The 26,137-nt window shown below is 48.0% G+C and overlaps 1 protein-coding gene across 1 annotated transcript in view; it reads right to left on the bottom strand.

Annotated features, from left to right (window-relative positions):
• Nucleotides 1-3,674: 3,674 nt before the first annotated feature.
• LOC119381746 (trichohyalin-like) overlaps nucleotides 3,675-26,137 on the bottom strand; it is a 59,552-nt gene continuing 37,089 nt past the window's right edge. The window contains 6 exon segments of the mRNA XM_049412884.1: nucleotides 3,675-4,175; nucleotides 4,845-5,005; nucleotides 5,696-5,834; nucleotides 6,325-6,610; nucleotides 11,080-11,219; nucleotides 16,828-17,061. Of these exon segments, the coding sequence (XP_049268841.1) occupies nucleotides 3,999-4,175; nucleotides 4,845-5,005; nucleotides 5,696-5,834; nucleotides 6,325-6,610; nucleotides 11,080-11,219; nucleotides 16,828-17,061 (1,137 nt within the window). The 3' untranslated portion in view covers nucleotides 3,675-3,998.

Genomic DNA, 26,137 nt, shown 5'->3' with positions numbered 1-26,137 from the left:
GGAAAGGGGGGGGGGGGGGGGGGGGTTCAACCGTACTTAATGTATTTTCGTGCGTACGTTGGTATGTGTGCGTGCACACATGTTAAACTGAAAAATTTCGGGGAAGTTCGAATTCACTCCCCCCGCCCCAGTATCAACGTACATGGCAAGAAAAGTAGTTCATTTTTTACGTGACATATATATTATACACGAAGCAAGGGGTACCTTAAGGGCTCGTTTTTCTTTGCTAGACACAACCTTAATTAGAACTAACAGACAAGAAAACCAAGGGAAATATAGGGGGTGTTATTTGTAGTAATTATTATGTAAATGTGAAGAAAGCAAAGTGGACGAAAAGATAACTTGCCGCCGGCAGGGACCGAACCAGCGACCTGCGGTCCCTGCCGGCGCCAAATTATCCTTTCGTCCACTTTGCTTTCTTGCCATTTACATCATAATTACTACAAATAACATCCCCTATACTTTCCGTGGCTTTCTCGTCTGTTAGTTCTAATTAATGTATATCATGCATACAGTGGCTCAAAGCATGCGCAAAATAAATGCGAGATGATCATCAGAGCACATGTGCTGTAACAAAATTTTTGTATTTACCTTGCTTCGAATATCACTACGTCATAAATTCCTTAGCAAGATGGGAGCAGAAGAGCGTATACATGCTGTCATGTGAAGTCTATAGCTTGATAGCTTGAAAGCAGGGGCGTAGCCAGAAATTTCTTTCGGGGGGGGGGGGGGGGGGGGAGGGCTTTCAACCATACTTTATGTATGTTCGTGCGTGCGTTTGTATGTGTGCGTGTCTATATACGCAAGCAAAACTGAAAAATTTCGGGGGGGGGGGTTTGAACCCCCCCCCCCCCTTGGCTACGCCCCTGCTGAAAGGCGTGCGCGATTCTTAAGCAACTATAGCACAAATGAAAGAACGAGAAATAAAGAATAAAAAAAAAACTTTCTGGCGGGACCTAAAAGCTTTTATCATGGCACAACTTCTCATTCTTCGGGGTCTTCTCGTAGCCGCGGTTGCCTTTCCCGTTCCCCAGTGTTGGGCTGACTGTTGCCTTCCTTTTTAGTGGACCAGTGGGGAGTAGTGGGATTTAACCAATTTCTGTGGCACGGACCCGTTTATGATGATGATGGTTTCTCGCAGCCGCCGTTGCATTTCCCGTTCCCTAGCGTTGGGCAAGGAGGTGGACCAGTGGTGAGTAGTGGGATTTACCCACTTTGTGTGGCACATACCCGTTTATGATGACGACAGTTTTCTGATAGGCCGCACCAATTTCTGTGGCACAAACCCGTTTGTTCGGCTTACTGTTGTATTCTTCATTTTCAGTGCACCAGTGGTGAGTAGTGGGATTTACCCAATTTCTGTGGCACATACCCGTTTATTTTTCGAGATAGGGTCGGACACATTACGGATAGCTTAAACAAGCTTCGCCGTTAAAAAAAAAAAAAACTGCCAGACAGCTCACCATGAATGGCTTCAGACAGTGCCCATTGTGTTGGGAGGTTACCGGCCTCGTCGGAGGGCGGGGCTGACGGGTCTCCTATCCACCGTCTTGTCGAAGTTCAAGCCGTTCAAGTGCGACAGAGCGTGAGGTGCTCGCGAGATCCCGTGAGACAAGGGGCGAACAAGAACAAATGGGGGAGGGGGGGTTACCTTAAGAGATATAAGAAGCGAGCACAGGGAAGATTCGCAGAACGCAGTCTCAGCCCAAGCAGTAATGTGATCGATCTGACAAGTATAAAACCAGCACGCAGAAAGAAATAGCTCACGTGACCAACTGCACATAGCAACAGGAACTACGGCACGTGCGTGAAGCGCAGTGTCAGCGAGGAGAAACGGCGCTAGCGCGTTAGTAGGTGGTGCGCGGAAGCGAGATCATGGTTGTATGAAGCTCGCTTGGTAACGTTGCGTGCGTGTGATCTATGAACATAACAGCCACGCCTCGATTAGTTGCCGCAGGTACAATTATTTATATAGAAGTGAGCGTTATATTAGGTGAAAACGGGGCTCTGTATTGTAGAGAGCGGGCGAGCATTCCGTGAATTCGAGAACTTCATGCAGTTGGCGCTTTCGTTTCAAGCTCGAAATTGGTATAATTCGCCACCTTCCACGAGAAAACAATGACCAGGCGCAAGTGACATGTCAAGAGAGCGCTCAGGGCTTGATGCCGCGCTAGTGTCTTTGTGCTAAAGAAAGCCCAGGTTTTCAATATTAGGCCTCATCTCCCCACTATGTACAGCGTCCTTTGTAGCCCACTGTGTATATAGTTTCTGTGCTTTATAACCTCATAGTTCAATGGAGTCACCAATACCTGCAAAACTAGAGCAATAGAGTAATGCCCTCAGCTTATTTCACAGCAGCCCATGCTATTCACTTTACTATTTACTGACTGCTTCCTCTGGGCCTAAGTGAGTTGTGTAACAACTAAGGAAAGCAGTCTTTGTTGTTACGATTACGGTATGTACTTCGATACGAACGTTGGCACTCGGCTTTTGTTGTTCGGGCACTGTTGCTCCCATCCAGTCTCCATTCTCATGTGACCGCTTCTTCTTGACACACCGCTATCCAGCAAGCATTGATCCTGTTTCCTTTGTTCGTGAAATGATTATCGGTACGGGCGTGCAATTCTTTCCATGAAGCCTAAGGAGAAAGAAGCTCACAAAACGACATAGTGTGCACATAGATTAAAAAGGCAACCGTGTTTTGCAGGCTGCGGACATTTCCCCGATAGCGGCTGAACGCGTGACGTGTTTACATTTGCAGCGTCATGTCAAGCCCTTGTTCCTTATTGTGATTTCAAGCGATTGTGGAAAAAATTGTTATCGCACAAGTGCTGCCAAACAGAAATGCACGTGATTATGGATTCATACACAAAGAAAGAACGTCAGTCAAGATAGATGAGCCCTTCCTCTTCTTACCTTCGCACACCGTGATACTATTTTCCAGTGCTAGAAGTGATATAGGAAAACTTACGCTAGAATTTCGTGTGAGAAAGCTTTGCATTTAAATATAGCATATTTTTCTATACATTATCTGCGGCGCACCTTGAACAACCATATCTCTGCGAGAATTTCACCGCATCGTGCTTCATACCGAATATTCTGCGACACGGGTTCCTGAAAGCTATCGCGTTGATATTTGCGAGGGCTGTTCTCGCTCTTCCTGGATTGACATAAACTGTGAATCACGTGTGGCGCATGCCCGCATTCCATGGTCCGTGATATGCGAACGTGCGCCACACGTCATTGAGATTAGATAGATAGATAGATAGATAGATAGATAGATAGATAGATAGATAGATAGATAGATAGATAGATAGATAGATAGATAGTAGATAGAAGTAGATAGATAGATAGATAGATAGATAGATAGATAGATAGATAGATAGATAGATAGATAGAAGATGATAGATAGATAGATAGATAGATAGATAGATAGATAGATAGATAGATAGATAGATAGATAGATAGATAGATAGATAGATAGATAGATGTAACGTGAAAGTAGTTATGGGGGAGGGAGGTGTTATATACCACCATTTCAGGACATTGCAAGAAGTCGTCCATCGAGATATTGACTCGGCAGCTTTTTTTTTTGCGAAGTAACTACCTTGTAATGATAAGTGAACGCAACGGAACAACAAGCAAGACAAAAGGCTCTATTTCACAACAGATCACACACATTTTCTTCATTTCTTTGCCCGCATTTATACGGGAACAACAATCTGTATAAATACGAAGGAGACGTGGAAGGACGATAACTACAGGTAACACACCACGAATGATTGACGTATGAATGTCACGGAAGAACTGCGCATGAACATGCCCAATGTTTCTTTTCCTCCATCCATTAGGCACAGAAAATAGGAAAGAAGTTCGTTAAATGGAGCGAAATAAAAAACGGGGGTCTTTGGCATTCCTTCGTTAGTGGACGCACTTTGCGGTGCTGCGGGATAAGCAGCACCGTATGACCGTTGTAGCAGCTGCAGCAGCGACGTGTCTTAGACCGGTGTTTCGTTGAACGATCCTCTGCGGTTCTTGACCGGCGTGGCCGGAGGCTTGGAGTTTGCCGATTCCGGCGTCGTCGCTGTTTTGGACGGGCTCTCTTTCGAAGTGAGGCGTCCCAGGAGCGATTTCTTGCTACCTTTGTCCTTTTTTGCCGAGAGGGAGTTTGAACGCTGCGACACAGAGAAATGCATCGACGTTTGATTAACAGAGGAGCCAGTTCCGGCTCTTCTACATTGTCTAGAAAACATGCGACAGCGATAACAGAGATACCAAATTTGTTCTCGCGTTTTCTTTTCTCTCCTTTTCTATAAGCACGCACTCTAAGAACAATGGAATAGCGGTTGTCTTTTGAGTAAGTGGGTGCTTGTCCCATATCTTTTGCGTATTGAAGCATGATCTCATCGAGTGCGTGTACTCTTCTGTATGTCGAGCATGAACAACATCCGGCCATATAAATATGAGTCAGTATTCTTTGAACACCGCTAATTAAGTATTCCACGGGACACACAGAAGAAATACACACACAGTAGAGAGCTATTGTGCTATCCAACTTCATGAAAGCCTAACTTCAAGGCCCTGTCTCTTGGTGCCCACTCCTGACTGAAATCACCCGTGAACGGATGGGAGTGAAAGTTCAGGCGAAAGCCCATTTGGATTGCACGTTTCCGGGGGGTATATAAAGGTATTTTCCGTTGCTGCTCACGTTGGCTCAATCCCACTGTCCGCTTCATACTTCACCCTCTTCCGTTGCCCCACAGACGTTGAGCCGTGCTCTCTACAAGGGCCCCAGATGTAGCGTCTTTTTGTCGCCACATTCAATCACTGCTCCTGCCACTCACCTCTACTCGCGCCCTCTCCTGGACCGGCTCGAGCGTCTGTTGCGCTAGCACGGGCCTCCTTTCGGATGCGCTCGGCGATGGCGAGTCGATCTTCTCCTTGCTTCTCGAGCGGAACGGCTTTGTCAGCCGAGCCCTCAGAGTACCGCTCTTGTCTTCTTTGTCTGCGTGCACGAGAAACAAAACACTTCAGTCAGGAAAGCATGGAATATGTCATTCATTCATTCATTAGTCATGGTAGTGAAAGGTAAAACATACGCTGACGAAAAGCTTAAAAAAAAGTTTCCGCTCCTATACGGGGGACGTATGGGAGCCGAGACGCCTTATTTCTTTTTTTTTTTTAATTGAGATGATGAATAGGAAATGCTGGTGCCGTTATGCCGGCACCGAGTACTCGCTCTCGCATAACAAGCGAAACATACAATACCAATAAAATGAAAAAGGGCACAAAATATGTCACACAGTAAAGGACAAGATGTGCAAGCACAGTACAATCCAACAGCACATGTGTAACAAATATTCGAGCACAAGTTCAGGTAAGTGAAATACGTTCACATGTACACATGTGCAAAGTCAGATGTTCTGTATGGCTTGACACACACAGGAATAGACAAATTAGGCAACTAACTGCACATAACGCAAAACACATGATCACAACATTATACAATTTTGAACATATAACAAGGTATTGTTACTCATTTTAGTTTTCTTTTTATGTCTTTATTGTCAGCGTCCATTTTACCTTTTACTATGGGAAATTCAGACCAGATTAGCTTTTGTCGAACACTCGATTTTACTAGTTATGGTTGTAGTGCTAGAAGTAATGACGATACCATTCGCAACGTAGTTCTTACCGGAGTCCTGCTTTGGCTCGTGTGTTGAAGGCTTCTTGAGTAGCTTTAGGCGCTCCCTGAGCGTCTTGCGGTGCTTTGTCGCCGCGGTGACGTCTTCTGTGCTCCCTGGATTGCTCGATTCATTCTCCGAGTCAACTCTCTGAAAAGAAAATTGTAATTTTTGCTGCAAAGAAGAATAGTGCACGGAAAGAGAGCATCCGGAAACCCATGGAAGTGATGATGCACACATCATCGAGGACGTACTACATGCAGCTACACTGTTCAAGCTAGACAGAGCCGAGAAGCAGCAGTGATTGTGAAAAAGCAGATATATTTTTCTCACCTCCTTTCTTTTTGTTCATTCTATTTTTATTACGTACATTTCATGGACGTATATAACACATATTCTGCTTACTGGATGCGAATGGAAAAGCTGTTTGCTCGCGCATCATCCTGCATGCGTGATAGCATTTCTTCATTCTGTTTTATTACAGCTGTGATGCGGCTCAACTGCACATTCACGGTCAACTATTCAGACTACAACGTCTACGAGCTATCTTCGTGGTTATCTGCTTTGTATCAGACTTCCTCGCAACCATGACGATAAACCCCTCCGAGATGTGTCCGGGCCAGTTGTTTTGCGCACTTACCACGGCGGGCCGGCTGTATCGCCAGTGCCTGGGCGGTTCGGAGACGACCGACGCGTCCGAGTCGTACCCCGTGCGGCCTCCCCTGAGGCTGCTCTGCGACCCATACGGAGTGTACACCAGGCTGTCGCCGGAGCCCCATATCTTGAGATCGGCAGCCGCCATGCCCTGTCCCAGTGACATGGTCTTCGAGTGCATGCCGCCGCGGGTGCGCGGTGGAGCCCGGATGACGGGCGCCATGCCGGGCATCAGGCCGGCCTGGTTCGCCATGTCCGTCGCTGACAGCGCCCTGCAAGGATGGGCTCGTCAACGATCGGCGACAGTCGATTTCTAGACATGAAGAGGTTACAGCTAGATGTGCGCAGATAGATCAAATCGGACACTATATTGCAACACAGTGTCACGACACTGCCGTGGTCGTAATGGCTTTGTGGCGCATTCATAGATTCTTCTATTCTTCACACCTCCTTTCCCATTCCCAAATACGGGATCATCATCCTCATCATCATCCTTACTACGCCCACTGCAGGGCAGAGGCCTCTCCCATGTTCCGCCAATCAACCCGGTCAAGTACTCGGTGCCCAGCTTGAAATCTATGATTACCCTTCCATTCTTCTTTTGCCTTTCTCTCCCTTTCTCTATGCCCAGTGGCTTAGGCACCCAAACCTTCGGTACGAAATGTCTAAAGATTTCTATTGCCAGAAGCGCTGTAGGAGACATACTTGGGCTATAGTTGATGGGAATTCATTATGCAAGAACAACAGCGCTAAAAAAGACGAGGACCAAGAAACACACGACACAGGCGCTGATCTCTCAACTGAAAATTTATTCGAAGGCGTATGAACAAACATATTGCTACGTACCAGTGGCATCGTGGTCCACAAGACGAAGAAAAGGACGACAATAAGATAGACTGGCGCGAGCTGTTCCTATCAGCAGCGCTGCTCGGTGAACCACTTGCAAATACATCTGTTGCTAGTCCTCGAGTCTCTGTTTATATTCCCCGTAACATATTTGGTGGAGCGGTGCGATCCCCGTCCTCGCCACGGAACTCCGCAGCGGGCGTTCGCTCTCGGCTTTCAACATGGCCTCTCAAGACTCGAATGCACCCACTCCGGTCGTCACGCCTCCTGTCCTGCATTCCAACCAAGCGGCCGCAACAACTTTCGTGACGCTTCCCGTCTTGAAAGACCCTGGCGTGTTCTCGGGCCTCGAGGGTTCCGACGTCGACCAATGGCTGCGCCTTTACGAACGTGTCAGCGCCAGTTACAGGTGGGACCCCAACACTCATGCTCGCGAATGTCATCTTTTACTTGGACGGAACCCCTCGTGTCTGGTTTGACACACACGAGCATGACATTACAAGCTGGGACAGCTTCAAGGAAAAGATCCGTGAGCTTTTTGGAAACCCTTTTGGTCGCCGACAAGCCGCAAGAATGAATTATCTACTCGCGCGCAAACTTCCACTGAGTCCTACATCAGTTATATTCAAAGTGTCCTAGCACTCTGCCGCAGAGCCGACGAAACATGTCCGAGCCAGAAAAAGTTGCGCACATCCTGAAGGGTATAGCCGACGACGCGTTTAACTTGCTGGTATTTAGCAACGTTACGTCTGTTGATGCGATCATTCAAGAATGTCGCCGCCTGGAACAGGCTAAAAGCAGACGCATCTCACATCAGTTCCAGCGCCTTCCGAATACCGCAGCGACGTCATCTTGCCTGGACTCATATCGTCCTCCAGACACTTGCGATAACTTGACACGACTCGTCCGACGTGAACTTGAAGCAGCCGCTCCTGCTACAGTACCTCGTCCACCAGCGAGTATGCTCATGACGCTATCGCGCGAGCCGATCATGCCCGTCAGCTCGCTCGCGCTCGCCTGACGGCGTCGCAGAGCAACCAACGACGTCGGTACGATGCCTCACATCGAGACGCACATTTCGTTCCCGGTACCCTAGTGCTACTCTGGTCCCCTAATCGTCGAGTGGGCCTATCTGAAAAACTTTTGTCACGTTACACGGGACCTTGCCGTATAGTGCGTCAAGTAACACCTGTCACCTATGAGATTGGCCCCATGTGTCCCTCGTCATCTGTCGTTCGGTCCAGTGATGTTGTTCACGTCTCACGGCTCAAGCCCTACAACACGGCTTCTGAAAACGACCTTTAAAGCTCCGGGACGGTGCTTCCGCCGCCGGGGGTCATGCTACGTACCAGTGGCATCGTGGTCCACAAGACGAAGAAAAGGACGACAATAAGATAGACTGGCGCGAGCTGTTCCTATCAGCAGCGCTGCTCGGTGAACCACTTGCAAATACATCTGTTGCTAGTCCTCGAGTCTCTGTTTATATTCCCCGTAACAATATAAAGCTGCCGAGCTAGTCACATGGCAAACCATTGCGTTTGCGTAGGAGATGCAATTATGCTAGTGATGCAGAACTATCGGTAAATTGACTATCGATAGTATCGATAGTTTTTTTGAAACTATCGATAGTGTAAACAAACTATCGATAGCGCTACTATCGACAAACTATCGATAGTGCAATCGGTAGTGCCATCGTTAACATTACTATAGCGATATTACTATATTACTGCCACGCGTGTTTATTGCTTTGTTTTGACGTATTCGGGTTTCACCCACAAAGACTGTTAATTAGCAATGTTTGACACACACCGCGCCGTAATGTGTGAGAAGCTTCACGATTGGAGATCATTCTGTTAAGATTACGCGCCGGACGCGAATAGTCAAGTTTATTCGAGAGCTTACGCGAACACCAGCGATAACGCTGGAGGGCTTGATGACTGATGTATAAAGGACGACGCGTTCCACCGATGATCAGATTACTCAATGGCTGACGACTGCTCCCGCCTCTATCAGTGCGCAGCATGTATCGCTTGTATATTGAGTTCTGATTTTCTGGGCAGAAGTTCGCCCAAATAAAGAGCTCCGTATTTCCCAGTCTTGCTGCAGCATTCTTCACCTTCACAACCACGTGACAATACTATCGATAGTGGTATGAATAATGACGCGGTTGCTGGCCGGCCATATTGCCAAAATATTTGTGATAGCCTACTACCAGCTTCGCTTAACTTATGAGCAACTTTTGGCAGAGAAATTAATTATTTCCGCAGTCAAAATGGCGGAATATGTCCGTCAATAAATTCGTATCCAAAAGAAACCAGTTACACCTTACAATTAACTTCTGGGTATTTTTTTTTATTTTGACATCATAAAATGCATTACACTTCGAAGCCGCGCAGTCCTACCACATGTAAAGGCTTCCTTTCCGCTACAGCTGAACAGTTTGACTGTATGATCATGTTTCAGCAAAGCACTCTGGTGAAGAACGCAATGATGACAACTTTCTTGCCCTTCAGTGTGCTCCTCCGGCTCCACTATGTACCACGCGCGCCGAAAACCAAGTTTATTCTGCAGTGAGTCCGCGCTGTTGATTTTATACTATCGATAGTACCATCGAATTTTTTACTATCGATAGCGCTATCGATAGTATTTTTCACCATCGATAGTTCGATAGTAACTCAGCTATCGATAGTATCGATAGTACCATCGATAGTTCTGCATCACTAATGCGTCGCCGGCCCACTGAGACTGGGATATTGCCCTACCCTACGCAACTTTCGCGTATAACTCATCGCGCCACGACACAGCAGGCTTTCCACCTTTCTACCTATTGTACGGAAGAGAGCCGACTTTACCACTGGACACCATCATTTCATGCAGTACCTCGTCCACCAACGAGTATGCTCATGACGCTATCGCGCGAGCCGATCATGCCCGTCAGCTCGCTCGCGCTCGCCTGACGGCGTCACAGAGCAAGCAACGACGTCAGTACGATGCCTCACATCGAGACGGCACATTTCGTTCCCGGTACCCTCGTGCTACTCTGGTCCCCTCATCGTCGAGTGGGCCTATCTGAAAAACTTTTGTCACGTTACACGGGACCTTACCGTGTACTGCGTCAAGTAACACCTGTCACCTATGAGATTGGCCCCATCCTGTCCCTCGTCATCTGCTGTTCGGTCCAGTGATGTTCACGTCTCACGGCTCAAGCCCTACAACACGGCTTCTGAAAACGACCTTTAAAGCTCCGGGACGGTGCTTCCACCGCCGGGGGTGAAGCTACGTACCAGTGGCATCGCGGTCAACAAGACGAAGAAAAGGACGACAATAAGATAGACTGGCGCGAGCTGTTCCTATCGGCAGCGCTACTCGGTGAACCACTTGTAAATACATCTGTCCCTATTCCTTCGAGTCTCTGTATATATTTCCCGTAACAATATTAAACGTTAGCTAGAAGTAAGCGCTCGTGCCTCTCGTTGTTCCTTGTGCTTTGTGTAAGAAGTACGCGCCATAAAGATTGTAACTATGGATTACCAACTAGCCCGAAACAACGCCTTGCACAGTTATCTATAGGTACGTAGCACAACACTAGAGTTAAATAATAGAAAAAATTAGCGCTTGAAGGAAGCCGCATTTATTCGTATAATACAAGCAAAAAGACACTCACTCGCTAGGGGGACCATTCCGCCGACCATGCAGTCGTTCCCGGGAACACCGCCACGTCTTGGACGGGGCTCAACTACTTGTTAATCACGTCATGGCGTCTCGTCTAATCTCGGGCGTTTCGATGGTCCGGCTCCGTCGTCTGAAACAAACGAGGCACCAACGTCGTCGCCTGAGGACTCGTCGCTGGAGGACTCCTCGCTGGAGGTCTTGTCGCTGTAAGAGTCGTCGTCACTCGAAGAGTCCTTCGCTGGACGAGTAGCTGCTGGAAGAGCCCTCACTGGAGGAGTATTCCAGGTACCATGTCCACCGTCTCACCAGGTTGTCGAGCAGGACGCAACGGTGGAAACTGATCTGTCGCAACTTCTCTCCAGCCTGGAAAAGAGCGTGCACGATAATAGGAGGATCGTCGAGAGGCATGGTGGTCGAGCGGTACTCACCTCGTGCGGTGTCCATCAACGCAGCAGGCACAGCACGACCGACCGTGACCGAAGTCAGCAAGTGACTGAGGGGAGTGGTGGTTTGGGAGAGGACACCTTCCGGGCTGTCAATCAGTGGGACAGTCACTGCACTTGTCCGGCCCACATGTCCCACCCTCGGAGCAGGTGCAGGTAAGCACTTTAGTGTGGTGGGGTGGAAGGGTGCGAAAGACGAGAGGGACGATTATTTGTGTAACACAAAGAAGCCGGCAGATGGGGAGGGGTGGTTATGGCCTTAGAATAGAAAGGCACATATTTTTGCCTTTGTGGCAGGAGAAGGGGGAGTGCAAGAAATTCCAGGAAAGGAGAGGACATCTTCAGCAGAAATTTGAACCCACTGACAACACCGGCCTCTCAAGCCGGTCGGGACCCGGCAGTTCTGGGAATCGAGCCTAGTACCTCCCGCTTTGGATGCGGGCGCTCTAATCATGTGGCCACTGCTGCGATACACGAAGGGAGTGACCGTGGCCCGGCGCCGCTGCAGGAAAGAGGTTGAGTCAAAGATAGAAGAGAGTCCGATATAGTGGTTCAACGCATAATGCAGAAAACATGGCGTGGTAGATACTATCACGTAAGTGACTGCGAGCTGGCCGGTGCCCAGAAAGACAAAAACAGCAACTACGTCGGCAATAAAATTATGGAGCGTTCAGTGGGCTAACTTGTGCACTAAAGTAAAGTGAAGGAATCACACGAGGACGGTAGACGACCGCGTGGCTGAACGGCGGGCGTCAGACTGCCTGGGGGCGTATGCGGCAATCGCTTATCTTGTCCTTACGTCACATTCGGGCTTCAAGCTGGCGAACGGCTACGCTCGATAGCAAATAAGAATGGCGTTGAAGCGGATAAAGAGTCCGATAAGACATTGCAGCCCTGTTTCCTTAAACGCACGTGACATTGCCCCTCCGCGAAAAAGAGCATCGTCTCGATGCTAAAACAAGACGCTAGAAACAAACCGAGAAAATGCAACAAGATAAACAAAATTGCAACAAAATGCTGAGAAGCAGTCCGCTAACGTTCAAAGAACTTCTTGAGGCGTAGCACGTGAACTATTTCAGGTCGCGCGTGTCGCCGTTGGGATTGCGGGACTCCATCAGGCACAATTTCGTAGACTAGTGGGCCGAGTGGTCCGATGGGTTGCAGAAGGCCGGCGGGCCATGTTGGCGGTGTTTTCCGATGTTGGCAATCTCGGCCGGTTTTCACGTAGCGGGCAACGTCCACTTTCAGGCCAGGCCAGTAGTATTTTTCTTGGATTCTACGCATAGTTCTAGTGAACCCCAGAAGCCCTGCCGTCGGCTCGTCGTGAGACGCCTCAAAAACCTCTTGCCGTAGATTGACTAACACCACAAGCAGGTATGTAGTTTTGTGTGGCGTGAAGGTTTTCTTCACAATCACGTCGTTGCGAATGCACAGTGATGAAATCGCGCGCCTGAACACCTTTGCCGTAAATCAAATGCCCACTTACAAGTCACCTTCGACGGACGTCCAGTGGTTGCTCTAGTTGATACCGGGGCCGACTACTCTGTCGTTAGCGGATGATTTGTGAAGTTACTGAAGGAAGGCCAGACCGCTTGGGACTGCCCTCAAATACGCATGGCAAGAGGCCACCTGATTACCCCTACTGGACGATGCACGAAGCGAGTGGCTGTTCACGGTCGCAGCTATCTGGTAAGCTTCATCATCATACCGCAGTGCTCTCGCGACGTAATCCTAGGGAAGGACTTCCTGAACGAAAACGGCGCAGTAATCGACTTGCAGACAAAAACTGTAACACTGACGACGAAGCAGTCAGCACAAGTGCAGATAAATCGTCCCGCGCCGCATGCACCATCGTCGCCGATCAGGTGAGCATCCCGCCAAATACGAGCGTCATGGCAATTGTCGAAACCGATGCGCTGACTAGTGGTGATGCGATCGTGGAAGCGAATATGCAGCTAGATCCTTTTCGATTGCCAAGTTTGCGTCGCACGTGGGGTCGTGCAGCTACGTCAAGGCAAAGCAACTGTGCTTGTCACCAATTTCAGCGCGGAACACAAGCATCTCAACAAGGGCACGACGGTCGCTTTCATTGAAGACCTGTACGACCTAGCCCACGTCAGCGACGCCCTAGCGCTCTCCGACGCATTGCCAGAAGCGCCGTCGATGGAAACTAGTGGTGAAGTTCGACATAAACTCCGACCTACCACAACAAAAGCAGGAGAAGCTACGTCGAATACTCGTGGAATACTGCCGAATGTTTTTCAAAGTCCTCGAAAATCGGACAAACGCCGTTAGCGAAGCATCGCATTATTACTGATGAATCAGCTGGCCCTCTCCGCCGAAGTCCCTACCGCGTCTCAGCGCAAGAACGCGACGCAATCAAGGACAGTTTGAAGGAATGCTCCGCAACGACATCATGCAACCATCCAAGAGCCCCTGGTCTTCACCCGTGGTGTTGGTTAAAAAGAAAGACGGCACTTTACGCTTCTGCATCGATTATCGGCGCTTAAACAGCATCACCAAGAAAGACGTCTACCCGCTTCCGAGAATCGACGATACCTTAGACCGACTCTGTGGCGCCAAGTACTTCTCGTCGATGGACCTCAGGAGCGGCTACTGGCAGATCGACGAGAGGGACCGTGAGAAGACTGCCTTCATCACACCGGACGGGCTTTACGAGTTTAAGGTTAGGCCGTTCGGCCTATACCGAGTACCTCCGCGAAACGTCACGTAAGTGACGGCGAGCTGGCCGGCGCCCAGGTAGGGCAATAAACTTATGGAGCGTTTATTGGGCTAACTTGCGCCCTAAAATAAAGTGAAAGAATCACACGACGACGGTAGACGACCACGTGGCCGAACGCAGGCGTCAGACTGCCTGGAGGCGTATGTGACAATCCGCTTATCTTGTCCTTACGTCACATTCGGGCTTGAGGCTGGCGAACGGCTAGGCTTGATAACAAACAAGAACGGAGTTGAAGCGGATAAAGAGTCCGATAAGACATTGCTGTCCTGCTTCCTTTAAACGCACGTGGCAATACAATGACTAAGGCTTACGGCAGGGCTATTTGCGGTGCTGTTTTCTACGTAAGATGGACAGTGCGTTACTGCATACAAGTTAGCAATTACCCAGTTCAGGGCACTGAGATGACTAATAAGGCCGTGGTCGCGTCTTCATGCCATAAGATCCAACAAACAATCCCTTCTCCGCTCCAGGCCTCTCGGTAATCCCCGGCGTTGGCCGCGACGTCAACATTGGCGTCTGCTCATGTCATCCAAAAAGAGAAAATGTTTGTCTGCTCGCAGGTGCGCGCGCGCACGGTGAGGAAGAGCACTCGGCCCGGAAGATTGACGAGCCGAGGAACGGAGCATCGCGAAGGAAATGAGCGGGGGCCTTTTCGATCATCAAACGTGCATAACTCCGCTATTACGGCATTGTTTCGAAAAATTCTCGCGACTACATGTTTGTTGAAGACTCGTGCACAAGTTCGACATCTCAACTAAGTTTCGACCTCTGGGTTGTTAGGGGTGCCTTTAATGTACTAACTCTTTGAACGATCAGTATCGATGTTAAACACATTTGCTTATGCAGGAGTCTTTTATAACTACCATCACCCCTCCCACCCCATCCCCGCTTTGATTAAAAAAAAAACACTTTCAAACCATCTGAACGTGGTACGCCACGCGGGTAATGTCCGCCGCCGCCTTATCTGTTCGTGTGTTACGTAAGCAAGTCCTCGTCCGTGTGAAGCAGTTACGAATATTGTTTACTGCGCCTACTGTTTGTTACAGAACACTCGGAAACGAGATAACGCATGTTGAAAACAAAAGTAAAAATTGTGGCACCTGGTGTACTCTTTGCTGTCCTGTTGAACTGTTTTTCGAGCGTCCGGAGAACCACTGCCATTGAGAAACTCACACAGCATACAGTGGACGTACTAAATATAACCTCTTAATGCGCTCTCTTATGCACGCATTAAGATGGCACATGCGGTGACGTCACATAATGCTTTGTTGTTAGATAACGTGCGTCTGGTACTTACATGAGCAGAAGCTGGAACCGATCCTGCACCTTTATCACGCGAAAAAAAAGAACGTAGCACCCTCGGCACCGAGGGTGCTAAAGCGGAACCGAGGGGGCTGTTCCACGCAGCCGAGTTCCACGGCACCGAGAATCGAACCCAGCACCTCGCGCATCAGATGCGGACGACCATGTTTTCTTCATTATTGCTCTGTTCTGCACACCCAACGCTATCTCCGTTTCTTGAAGAGTCACCTCTCTCCCAACGACCTGGACGAAAACTTGACAACCTCCCAAAATGCTTTTTAGCGAAGTCCTTTACATTCACCCGACTATCTCACTCGGTAGGGCATGACACTCTTAATCTCATGGAATGTTCGTAAAATCAAGAAAGGAATTTTTCGTTCCCCCTAAATCTAAAATTGTTCAGTGCCGATACACAGAAACAATAGAGGCATTGCATTTGCCGCTAACCCACGCCTCCGCATGTGTAAAGTTCGCGAGGGCGTTCTGGACATGGACCATGAAGTTATATGACAGGCTCCAGGTATGAAAAGACTTGGACAACGATTTCAGTGATTGTGCGAGCAGGCCGAGCAAGGAAGTTACCAGAAGGCGATCAGTACCAGCTGTCGCATGAACCATCCAAAAACAAAAGCCACCGCCGTGTTCCTGTGAGAGCATTACAGGTACAGGTACAATAAACCACCGCCGCCTTTAGTGCCATCTGGTACGTAAGAGCGATTCCGACTGTTGAATCCATTGTTCCGTACATCGGCCCATCAAATCCACTAAACTATCGCTAGATGTAATTTTCCATTCAGATAATACGCATTGATTCTTTTTTCGTTGCCTTGAGGCTACGAAAAAATACATTAGGCATGCATAATCACTTCTGTTTTTTTTTTATTTTAGTAATCTACCGGTTAAAATAACTTATTAACCAATAGATCAGATTAACCAATAGATCAGATAATAGATCAGATAAGGCTGAAATGTCTACATTGAACTCGCGTTAGTATACAGTGTGTGTAGCAAATTATTTTCACTTGATGGGTGGCGTGGCGAATTTAGTGTGGGCGTTGAGAGATGTTTTCTTTAAGCGCAATATTGTAACAACGTTACGTTTCTCTGATTACATTTACTTAGGTATGCTAGAAAACACCTAATTGCCTATCGCAAATAATGAGCACCAGAAGGAAGCAACGTTTATTCCCATCATAGAGCACAAAAAAAACAAAACATACAGCGATAATACAATACACTACAGATCTGGAAAAGAAAAATCCGGTTATTGAGCGGGTTGACAAGACACAGCTCCAAGAACACCGCTAGGTCATAGACAGGGCTCGAAGCTCTACCCTGGGTTCACGTCACGGTTCCGGTCATCCATTCTCGAACGTTTCGACGGTCCCGATCCGTTACCTGAAACAGAAGGCGAGGCATCAGTGGAAGCGTTTTGGTTTGACGAAGTCTCAGCATAGCTATAACCTCGTTTTAATACACTAGCCGAGACAGCGGGTGCAGGAGCTTCGCCGTCGTCACCAACGCCTCCGTCCTCCACGTCGTCGTCGGACGAGGCGACACTTGAGGAGTCCTCGCTTGGCGAGTATTCACTGGAGGAGACGCTGCTGGAACAGTCGTGACTGGAGGAGTCTTGAACATACCACGCCCACGTTCTCACCAGATTGTCGACCAGGACGCGGCGGTGGAGGCTGATGTCACATCGGAGCTTTTGTCCAGCCTGGAGAAGAGCGACAACTATGTTTGGAGGATCGCCGAGAGGCATAATGGCGCAGAGGTACTCACGTGGTCCGGTGTCCATCTACGCAGCAGGCAGCTAACGTTCGTCCGAGAGCGAAGTGCCGTTGTCAGATGGGAGGAGACACAGTGCCCGGAGGCGCTTTGTCCCAGAGTTCTACGATAGTCATCAACCCATCATCATCCGTACGTCTGTCCCGGCACGACCTCCCCCCCCCCCCCCCCCGGGTTGAGGAAGGGAAGATTTGTTTCGGAAAGACGGTCCATGCCCGGACACGGGGGCTACCGCTCGGCGCACAGCGCCAAACAGACGTAGCCAGTCTCACGGCCCCACGCCAGAGAGACTCGGCCAGGGGGCTACAGTTTGGTGTGGCAACTCAGTCGCCGCACACAAAACAGGCGTACCCGACAAAAACCGCACGGCTGGAAGCTGGCGGGGTCCTACCCGGACAGGGGGGCCGCGGTTCGGCTCGACGAGTCCAATCGTCGAGCACTGAACTGTGACCGCATAGGGGCTACCGTTTGGGGCGGCAACTTCAGTCGCCGCACACAAACTAGACGTACCCAGGGAGTACCGCGTGGCTGAAAGCGAGCGGTGTCCTGCCCGGGCAAGGGGGCCGCCGTTCGGCGCGACGAACCGAGTCGCCGAGCACAGAACGAAAACGACCAACACGGAGCTCGTGGGCAGGGCCCAACAAGACGACTGGATTACCTGGGTGCATACAAAGCACGGGTAAGCAACAGCGGAAACCTCGACCGTCATCACCACGGTGAAGCAACAAATGTCGCATGCACCCAGACCGGCTCGGGCTGTTGGTTCCGCAAACACCGCGCGCAATCACTCCAGCTCGAACGAATTAACTGTAAAGCAATGCGACTGGTCACTCCGTTACCGCAATATCCGCACATCGCCGACTTACGTGCATGTAGTCGGCTCAATGCCTCGCGAGATTTGGTGGAGCAGCAATTGCAAGCCCAGCGTGTCCCTTTCTCCATGGCGACGGCTGGCCGCCAAATCCTACTGACATTGGTCTGCTCCATCCAGAACCTTGATACACTCGCATTTCCGGCTCCGCCATTGGAACTGATTGACTTGGTTGATGGCATGCCTTTATCAATGAACATGAGCTCAGCCAGGCCTCCACGACGGAAAAGAGCTGCAAAGCGTCATGCGAAATTATCCTACACACTTGGTCGTGACGGGGTCATACAACTGCACACTGTTGCGGCCCATTCTAAAAAGGATGCAGCTATAGCTTGTTATAACGTAAGTCCCATCGTGACTAACTTATAATTAAAGGCGATAGACCTTGCCGTTTCTTGTACGAAAAACGGCAACAATCAACTGATTGTATGTACCACGTTTATACGAATTCACAAGCGGCTTACACCGCCTGGCGTACCGGTGGGGCTTAGTATGCCATACTACAAAAAATCCGAGCCATGGTGCGTCGTTTGCGAGAGGACAGACGCACTGTAGGAATCACCGTAAACGATATGGCGCACCAGGCAGAGCGCGCAGCTTCCCTTTCCGCACCTTTGCCTGGCGCCAACCTCGTTTTCACTGCATGGTTGTCCACTGCGCTGCATTGCCCCAACTTACCCGTCATGGACGTGTCCTTTATGTGGCAGAGAGCGCATCGCTACCGCAGTCGCACCCTCACGCATATTTGTAACCCCGACCGCCGTTATCGTACGCTAATCAGCAAGCAACGCAAGGCAGAGGCGGTTCTCCTCCGCGTCGCTCGTACGCTGTTCTCGCCAGCCAGGTTTCATCTTATAAACCAGCAGTCCTATTCGATTCCCCAGTGTCCAGCTTGTCCGTCTAAAGGCACGGCCGAACATCTACGGTCATGTCCGACATTTATGGCCGTCCGGGAGAGGACGCTCGTTCCCTCGGTGTAGAAAGACCTCAGACAATCCGCGACTGGACTGATCCTCCTCTAGACATTGGACAAACCGACGCTCAGAGATAATAGAAATCTTTTATGGAGTGCTTTCGCGAACCAGAGGGCGTGACCAGTACTTCGCCGAAAGGACGACAGGGCCAACATACATCGATGATGACTATATATGGTCCCCCAACCATCCTATTCCCAAAATTCCTGCAGCAAAGCTTAAGCCTTTTTATGGCAGGAATTAAAGACGTATTTAAAAAAAGTATATGCTTCCCTCGGAGCGATTCACGACAGCGATAAGCAAAGGCGGCGGTTATCAGTCGTGTTACTGTTAGCAAAACGAGCGTCATCGCACAGCCACCACCTCCTTCACTGCCCTGTCGTGGCAGCACACCGGACCAAATCCTATGGCAGTTTGCACGCCAAACCTTAGGGAGCAGAACGATCATGGCGCGCGTAGGCTCGCAAGCGGGCATGTCACGTAGTAATATTTTTTTTTGTATTTCGCGGACATCTGTCGTAAGCAGAAAAACACTAATACTTAATAGATGTACAGTTAAAAACTGTCTCATAAGAAGTTTTCCTGACGGATCTACACCTTTCTCGTCGGAATATTTGCCCAGCTTGATTGCTTCAAAGGTTAGGTAATTCAATATGCGTAATTAAGCAATTAAGCAGTACACAAAAATACGGCAGATCCCACGCACTGTGGGAATCGATGTAATGCGAAGCACGTAGCAGAGAGCTGCATACATCGCCTTGTTTGTCTTTGGGACAAATAAGGTAATTTGTTTCGTGACATCTAGTTCAGTACACATGTCATGTTTGTTATACATGCATGCATATACAATCCGGTATATCCCATAGAAATGAAACGCATGTTGCGGTATGTACGTGCATGACCTGCCATTTATGTTCGTCAGGCGCTAATGTTATGCCATAACACCCTTTTGGTATATATCCAGTTAACAAAACGGCCGGAAGCGCACCATAAGCATGGCATGCATGTAAGTCATGCCGTACATGACCTGAATGTCGTCATTTTCATGTTAACACCTGTCATTTATATTCATCACGCAGTCACGTCAAGCAATAACAATATTGGTGTATAGTAAGCTAGCGAGACGGCCTTGAGCGAACAATGAGGATAACATTTAAGTCAGGCCTTACGTGGCTTGCATGTCATTATTTTTTCATGTTACCACATGTCATTTATGTTCCTGATACAGTCACGTACGTAATACCAATATTGGTGTATACCAAGGTAGCGAACCGACCGCGAGCGCATCACGAGCGTGGCATGTAAATCATGGCGTACATAACACGCATATTATGATTTTCATGTTGCCACTTGCCACTGATGTTCATCATACAGTCACGTAACGCAATACCAATTTTGGTGTGTATCAAACTAGCGAAATGGTCGCGAGCGCGCCATGAGCGTGGCATGTAAGTGAACATGACATGCATGTCACGATTTTCAGTTTACCACTTGTCATTTATGTTCGTCTTAGAGTCACGTCACGCAATACCAAATTGGGAATATGTCAAGCTAGCGAAACGGCTGCGAGTGCACCATGAGCTCGGCATGTAAGTCATGCTGTACATGACATGCATGTCATCACTTTCATGTTACGACCTGTCATTTAGGTTCCTCATACAGTTACATCATGCAATACCAAATTTGGGACATGTCGAGCTATCGAAACGGCCCCGAGGGCACCATGAGCATGACATGTAAGTCATGAAGTACATGACATGCATGTCATGATTTTGACGTTATCACCTGTCATTTATGTTCATCATACAGAAATGCATCGTCTTACCGTTTTTTATATATATCCAATGAAAAAAGGGCAACGAGTGCCCCGAGACCATGCCATGTAAATCATGCTGTGCATGACATGCGTGTCGTGATTTGCACGTTAGCACCTGTCACTTATGTTCGTGCACTCTTGTCACGCCATACTGATTTTGGCATACATATATCAAGCCAACGAAACGACCGCAAGAGCCACAAGACCATGGCATGTAAATCATCATGTCGTTCATGACATGCATGTCATGATTTTAATGTTATGACCTGTCTTTTGCGTCATACGCGGATAGATAGATAGATAGATAGATAGATAGATAGATAGATAGATAGATAGATAGATAGATAGATAGATAGATAGATAGATAGATAGATAGATAGATAGATAGATACGCTGAAAGTCGCACAATTTCGCTAAGAAATACTTCGCATTTAATAGAATGGCTTACTCCACCACGCAATAGTAAGCAACATACACGTGAATGCGTCGTCATAGAATACGTCGGCATATTTTAAAACTCTGGCTAGAGTTAGCCGGGGCACCCTGATTTGTCACATTTTCTAAACTTATCCGCTCACGACTTTCTTCATGTAAAACAAGACAGCGGCTTGCCCGTTCGCAGTATTGAGCCAGCGGTAAAGCGGTTTCAGAACCTGTATTTTCTTTTTACACGTTAACAAGCTTGCCGAACGGCTTTTCGTGGCAAGAGTTTTGTTTTTGATATTGTGAAAGGTTAATTTATTAAAAAGTCAGATTCGACGCAAGGGTGAAGCAATGACTGCGACAGCAACAAATTAGAATGTTATCGAAGTCAGGCTGACACCTTTAGGAGCAATATCAATAGCAGGGCTGAGCAGTATCGCGATAGAATCTCAGAGATTCTTTTGAGTTTCTGCGTTTCTGTATCGAGATATATTTAAACATGTGTTTGCATCTCAATAGTGAAATACTTTTAAGATATATGGATTATATCGCGATACTGTACAGGACTCGGCTATGTCGTTACTTTTGTGTTGCATTTTTTTGTCGGAAATGACCTCACGTGTTTTCAATGACAAAGGAAGACATTTTTGTGCTAAGCCAAGCAAGGCGCACCACCGGCCTGTGATACAGGCAGGGCACTAAAGCGTTTTCCAATACGTAAGGAATGGCCCATTTGACGGAGGCAGTATTGTCGGCTCAAGCCGACTAAGGTCGCTGTCTCTCCAGGCTGGTGCATCATCCCTAATTTTTTTTCGGACGGCCAGCTATTTCACGACTATTGTGTGAGGTCGCACAGACGCTGTCTAGAAGGGAGCCTGTTCGAGAAGCTGTTGCTGCTGAAGTGCATGTAACGCAACAACCTCCTCTGTAAAGCAGATCTTAAGTGTAAATTAAGTGCACACCTTTTATTAAATGATGGGCTTTAGTATTCAAGCGATAATCTCCAATTTCAAAGCCGTGCAAGAGTATTCATAATATTACATGGCACTTATTAATGTCCTTGCGGAGCATCAGAACTTCCGAAACAAAGTATTGCGGTAATTGTATTCTATGATACTTTTGTATTTCGTAGGGGTGTGCGAAGAGTGAATTTTAGAAGCCGAATCGTATACGAATCGAACAGTGATGACACCGAACGAATACAAATCGAATACCGTCGAATAGTTTTCTAATAGTAAAATAAGCATTTTTGAAAGCAGCCCTAGAGTGCTAAGGTAACGTTTTTCAAAACAGCCGACGAATAAAAGCACATTCTATTTGAACCAAATATTCACAAGCTTTAAGAAAAGAACATTACGATTACTTTTAATTAACAAGAAACACGACAATTATTTATACTCAGACAAACTCGTATAGAGCACCAACTAGAGCCTTCGAAATATTTCGTAGATGCTGGCTGAAGTATAGCAGCGACTTAGTACTCAAGGTGGTACTTTGTGAACACATTTGCAGGAAAACAGATATATAAATACTAAGTAACTACTAAGTAGCTAATACTAAGTCCAGTCCGCATTTACTAAAATCAGATAAACTGATTAGACAGCGTGCGCGTTGATGGCACCGCAGGTAACAAAAGATAAGCCTTTATCACCGTTCGTTGAACCAACTGCAGATGTTATATTTTACAAACGCCGGCTGTGTTGTCGCGGTGTTGGCTAGATATATGCATATGCGTACTCGTGCGTAATACGACAATACTATTAAAGTCCATAGCGACTAAATGCAGCTGGCAAGCACAGAAGTGTTCACTAAGTGCTCAAGCGGAAAGCCATCTCTGGCAGTTCGATATGTTACATTGGTATCAGTGTACGTACATTACAAGTAATCGTCGAATAACGTTAATTCACTATTCCAGCTTATAATGCAGTACGTTTTCACGGTATTGACACGCGATAATGTGCATGTTGCTTAACTGCTACATCCAATACATATGCGGCCGGTAATACCTACACTGCACTGCGCTAATCCTTTCACATTTCGTGCGTACAGATATACATGGTGATGCGTTCAGAATTGTGCAGTATTTACGATGAAGGAATATAGTTAAGAATCGGTGGCGTGTTCTTTTCGTTCCGTGCTCCCCCACTCCCACGGCACCAACGAGCAACGAGCCGGCTCGCTCGGCGTACACACTTCTCCCATAGTGCTCCTACTACGCACTGCTGCAGCGCGACTGAATTAAGTATTACATCTTGTTCATCTGGATACCCCCGAACAAAAATGAAGCCCGTACTCCTGCACGACGAGTTCAAATAGCACTTTGTGCACTGCGCGCTCAACTATTCATCCGCATTTCTTATTCAGTTCTCCATGAAATGTAGGACAGTTGACAGGTTTACTGAGGAAAGCTACGTGGCTGACAGCGCTTTAGCACTACGGAGACGTTTACCACGCACACGCTTGTTTTTATTCCACTAACAGTACACGAAGGCAACTGCAGCACGGAACTTCCTGGATTGATTACTTGCACGACAGCAATGAAACAGAGGCCGGTTATTTCACGGGACCAAAGTACGTTTTTTCATGCGGATAATGTCCGCTGCCTTCCGTCAATCTATACCAACGCAACACAAACGCTCAGGATGATGTAAAGAAAAAACGATATTGGCTTCGCGTGAAATACTACGACATAAATGTAAAGAACGCCGTTTGGATTATTTTGAGCATCAAGGCTTTTTTAACGCGCACATAATCTAAGTACACGGGTCTTTTTGTATAAATTTCGCCACAAGTTAAAATGCGCAAGGCAACTCAGTTTTTACGATTTCCGTGTCATTCCATTTTCTGTTCTTTTTAGTGGACAATTTAAGTACCGAAGTGTCGGACGAGACTTGACAGAAATATTTCTCTGTAGTGGGCCCACGACTGTACACATCTAAAGCTCGTCGCGTACGTAACCTATAAACGACAGTCCCGAAGTTATACACCTAACCACAACACGCAAGTGCATGAGAGCCTTTTTTTGTTTTTAGCACCGAGCCGCTAAAAGAGTATATTCACATGAGATTTAATACTCCTCATCTTTAGGGCAACGCCAAGTGCACTTTGCAATGCGCTTTGAACCACAGAGCGGCACTTACACTGAAATGACTTGTGAACGGAGGGGGACGACGGCCACACACAGTGCACTCGAGAAGTGCACTCACTGATCTATTACAGTACATATATAGCCGATCAAGGCCAAATGCTTCTTTACATCGTGTTAGGCATACGTACGTGCGGTTAAAGTCACTAATGCAACAGAACAAACCTCTTTTTGAGCACCTGCATGACGTACGCGCACATGCAAACACAACGTGGCTAGCAGACGACGCATGGAGCAATCCACACTAGGCGCGGTTCAGCCAGAAGCCGCCAGCCGGCGACTCAGCTCGATCTCGCGGCCAATAGCTCATAGCAATGTCATTTTAACTGAATGGGTGACAACCGGCCTGCCTTTTCAGACTGGTAAAGGGCAAATTTAGGTGAGGGGGATGTGGGATTGATACTTGCCCGTCGCCATTGCTCGGGGTTATCGCCTGTAGGGAACCAGCGCTGGAGTTTCCGCGGTGTGGGCAGTGCCGCACTGGCGGCCCAAGCGTGCATACTCCAGCCGCTCCCGCGGACGAGAGTGGCGACTGGTTGAGGCGATGCGGGGGGGTGCGTATCGCCGAACAAAACTAAAGGATGCTGGCGGACTGTTGCGCATTTAAGTGCCAGAATACGTAGAAAATGAGGGGGGATGTATCCTTCTATGCTTTTCCTTCTAAAACTTATGAATAGGAACGAATGCGGCGTTGCATCCCGGCACTCAGGCGAGCACAGTATGTTCTGTTCTCACTCTCCTGTTTAGTGGCGTCGGGCAGGTTTCTAAACCGAATTGCGCGTGTCTGCTATATTTATTCCATAGTGAGGGCCACCAGTGGAAACCGGGACCAACGAGCAGAATTAATCAGTGTTGTGTCGTAAACAAAACTTACATATTATGCAGCATGCGGCATATGTAACAATCTTTTCATCTGACCACCACCAAGCTCCTTATGATGCCACCGCGTGCAGTGAATATGATACGATAGGCAGGTAGTTTACATTATTTGCAAACAGTTACGCAGAAGGAAAGCTGTTTGTCTACAAGATGCGTACGGGGGCGCGTTCGCTGAAGCTACTGAACTGTTATGAGAAATACGCACGCGATGGATGCCTGCGTTGAACTTCACTTGTGCTACAGACGGAGATGTCACGATCAAAGCAGCGGACAACTCGACGCTTAGCTTTCTGGAGTCAGATTATGTGGGTAAAGCTCCTTTGTGCATTGGCCTGCCGCGGCGAAGTGACATCGCAAGTTATGCCTCGCTAGAAAAAGGGTCAAATGTCTTGGATTTTTACTCGCTGTTTAATTAGCCTAACGCACTCTGTTACTTTTTTCGCTTGCATGTGTCTGCTTAGAATAAACGTGTTTGATCAACATCGACAATGCTGGCGTTTTACGTGCCAAAAAGGTATGACTATAAGTCACGCCGTAGTGTTGGAATCAGGATTAATTTTGACAGCTTGGGCTTCTTTAATCTCAGAACCCGGGTGTTCTTTGTATTTCAACCCCATTGAAATGCGGCCACCGTGGGCTAGGAATCTATCCGCGCCTCGAGTATAACATCGCGACACCATACATGCTATGCTAGCACGGTGGTTCGCTTGATCAACGTCCGCGTGCACACACACCGCGGGTCTGGGCATACATACCACGGCAGAAAAACGTTGACGCACCTACCCTTGCATATCTTTTTTTTTTACTGTGGTAGTGGGCAGCTGGTATCGACGCAACACGTACTTATCAATGGAGGCTTGTGAGCCTGCACTAGTTGACACAAATCCCAGGACGCAA

Source organism: Rhipicephalus sanguineus, chromosome 2 (genome assembly GCF_013339695.2).
Source record: "Rhipicephalus sanguineus isolate Rsan-2018 chromosome 2, BIME_Rsan_1.4, whole genome shotgun sequence".
NCBI classification, from domain to species: domain Eukaryota; kingdom Metazoa; phylum Arthropoda; class Arachnida; order Ixodida; family Ixodidae; genus Rhipicephalus; species Rhipicephalus sanguineus.
This window is presented reverse-complemented; position numbering and strand designations above follow the sequence as displayed.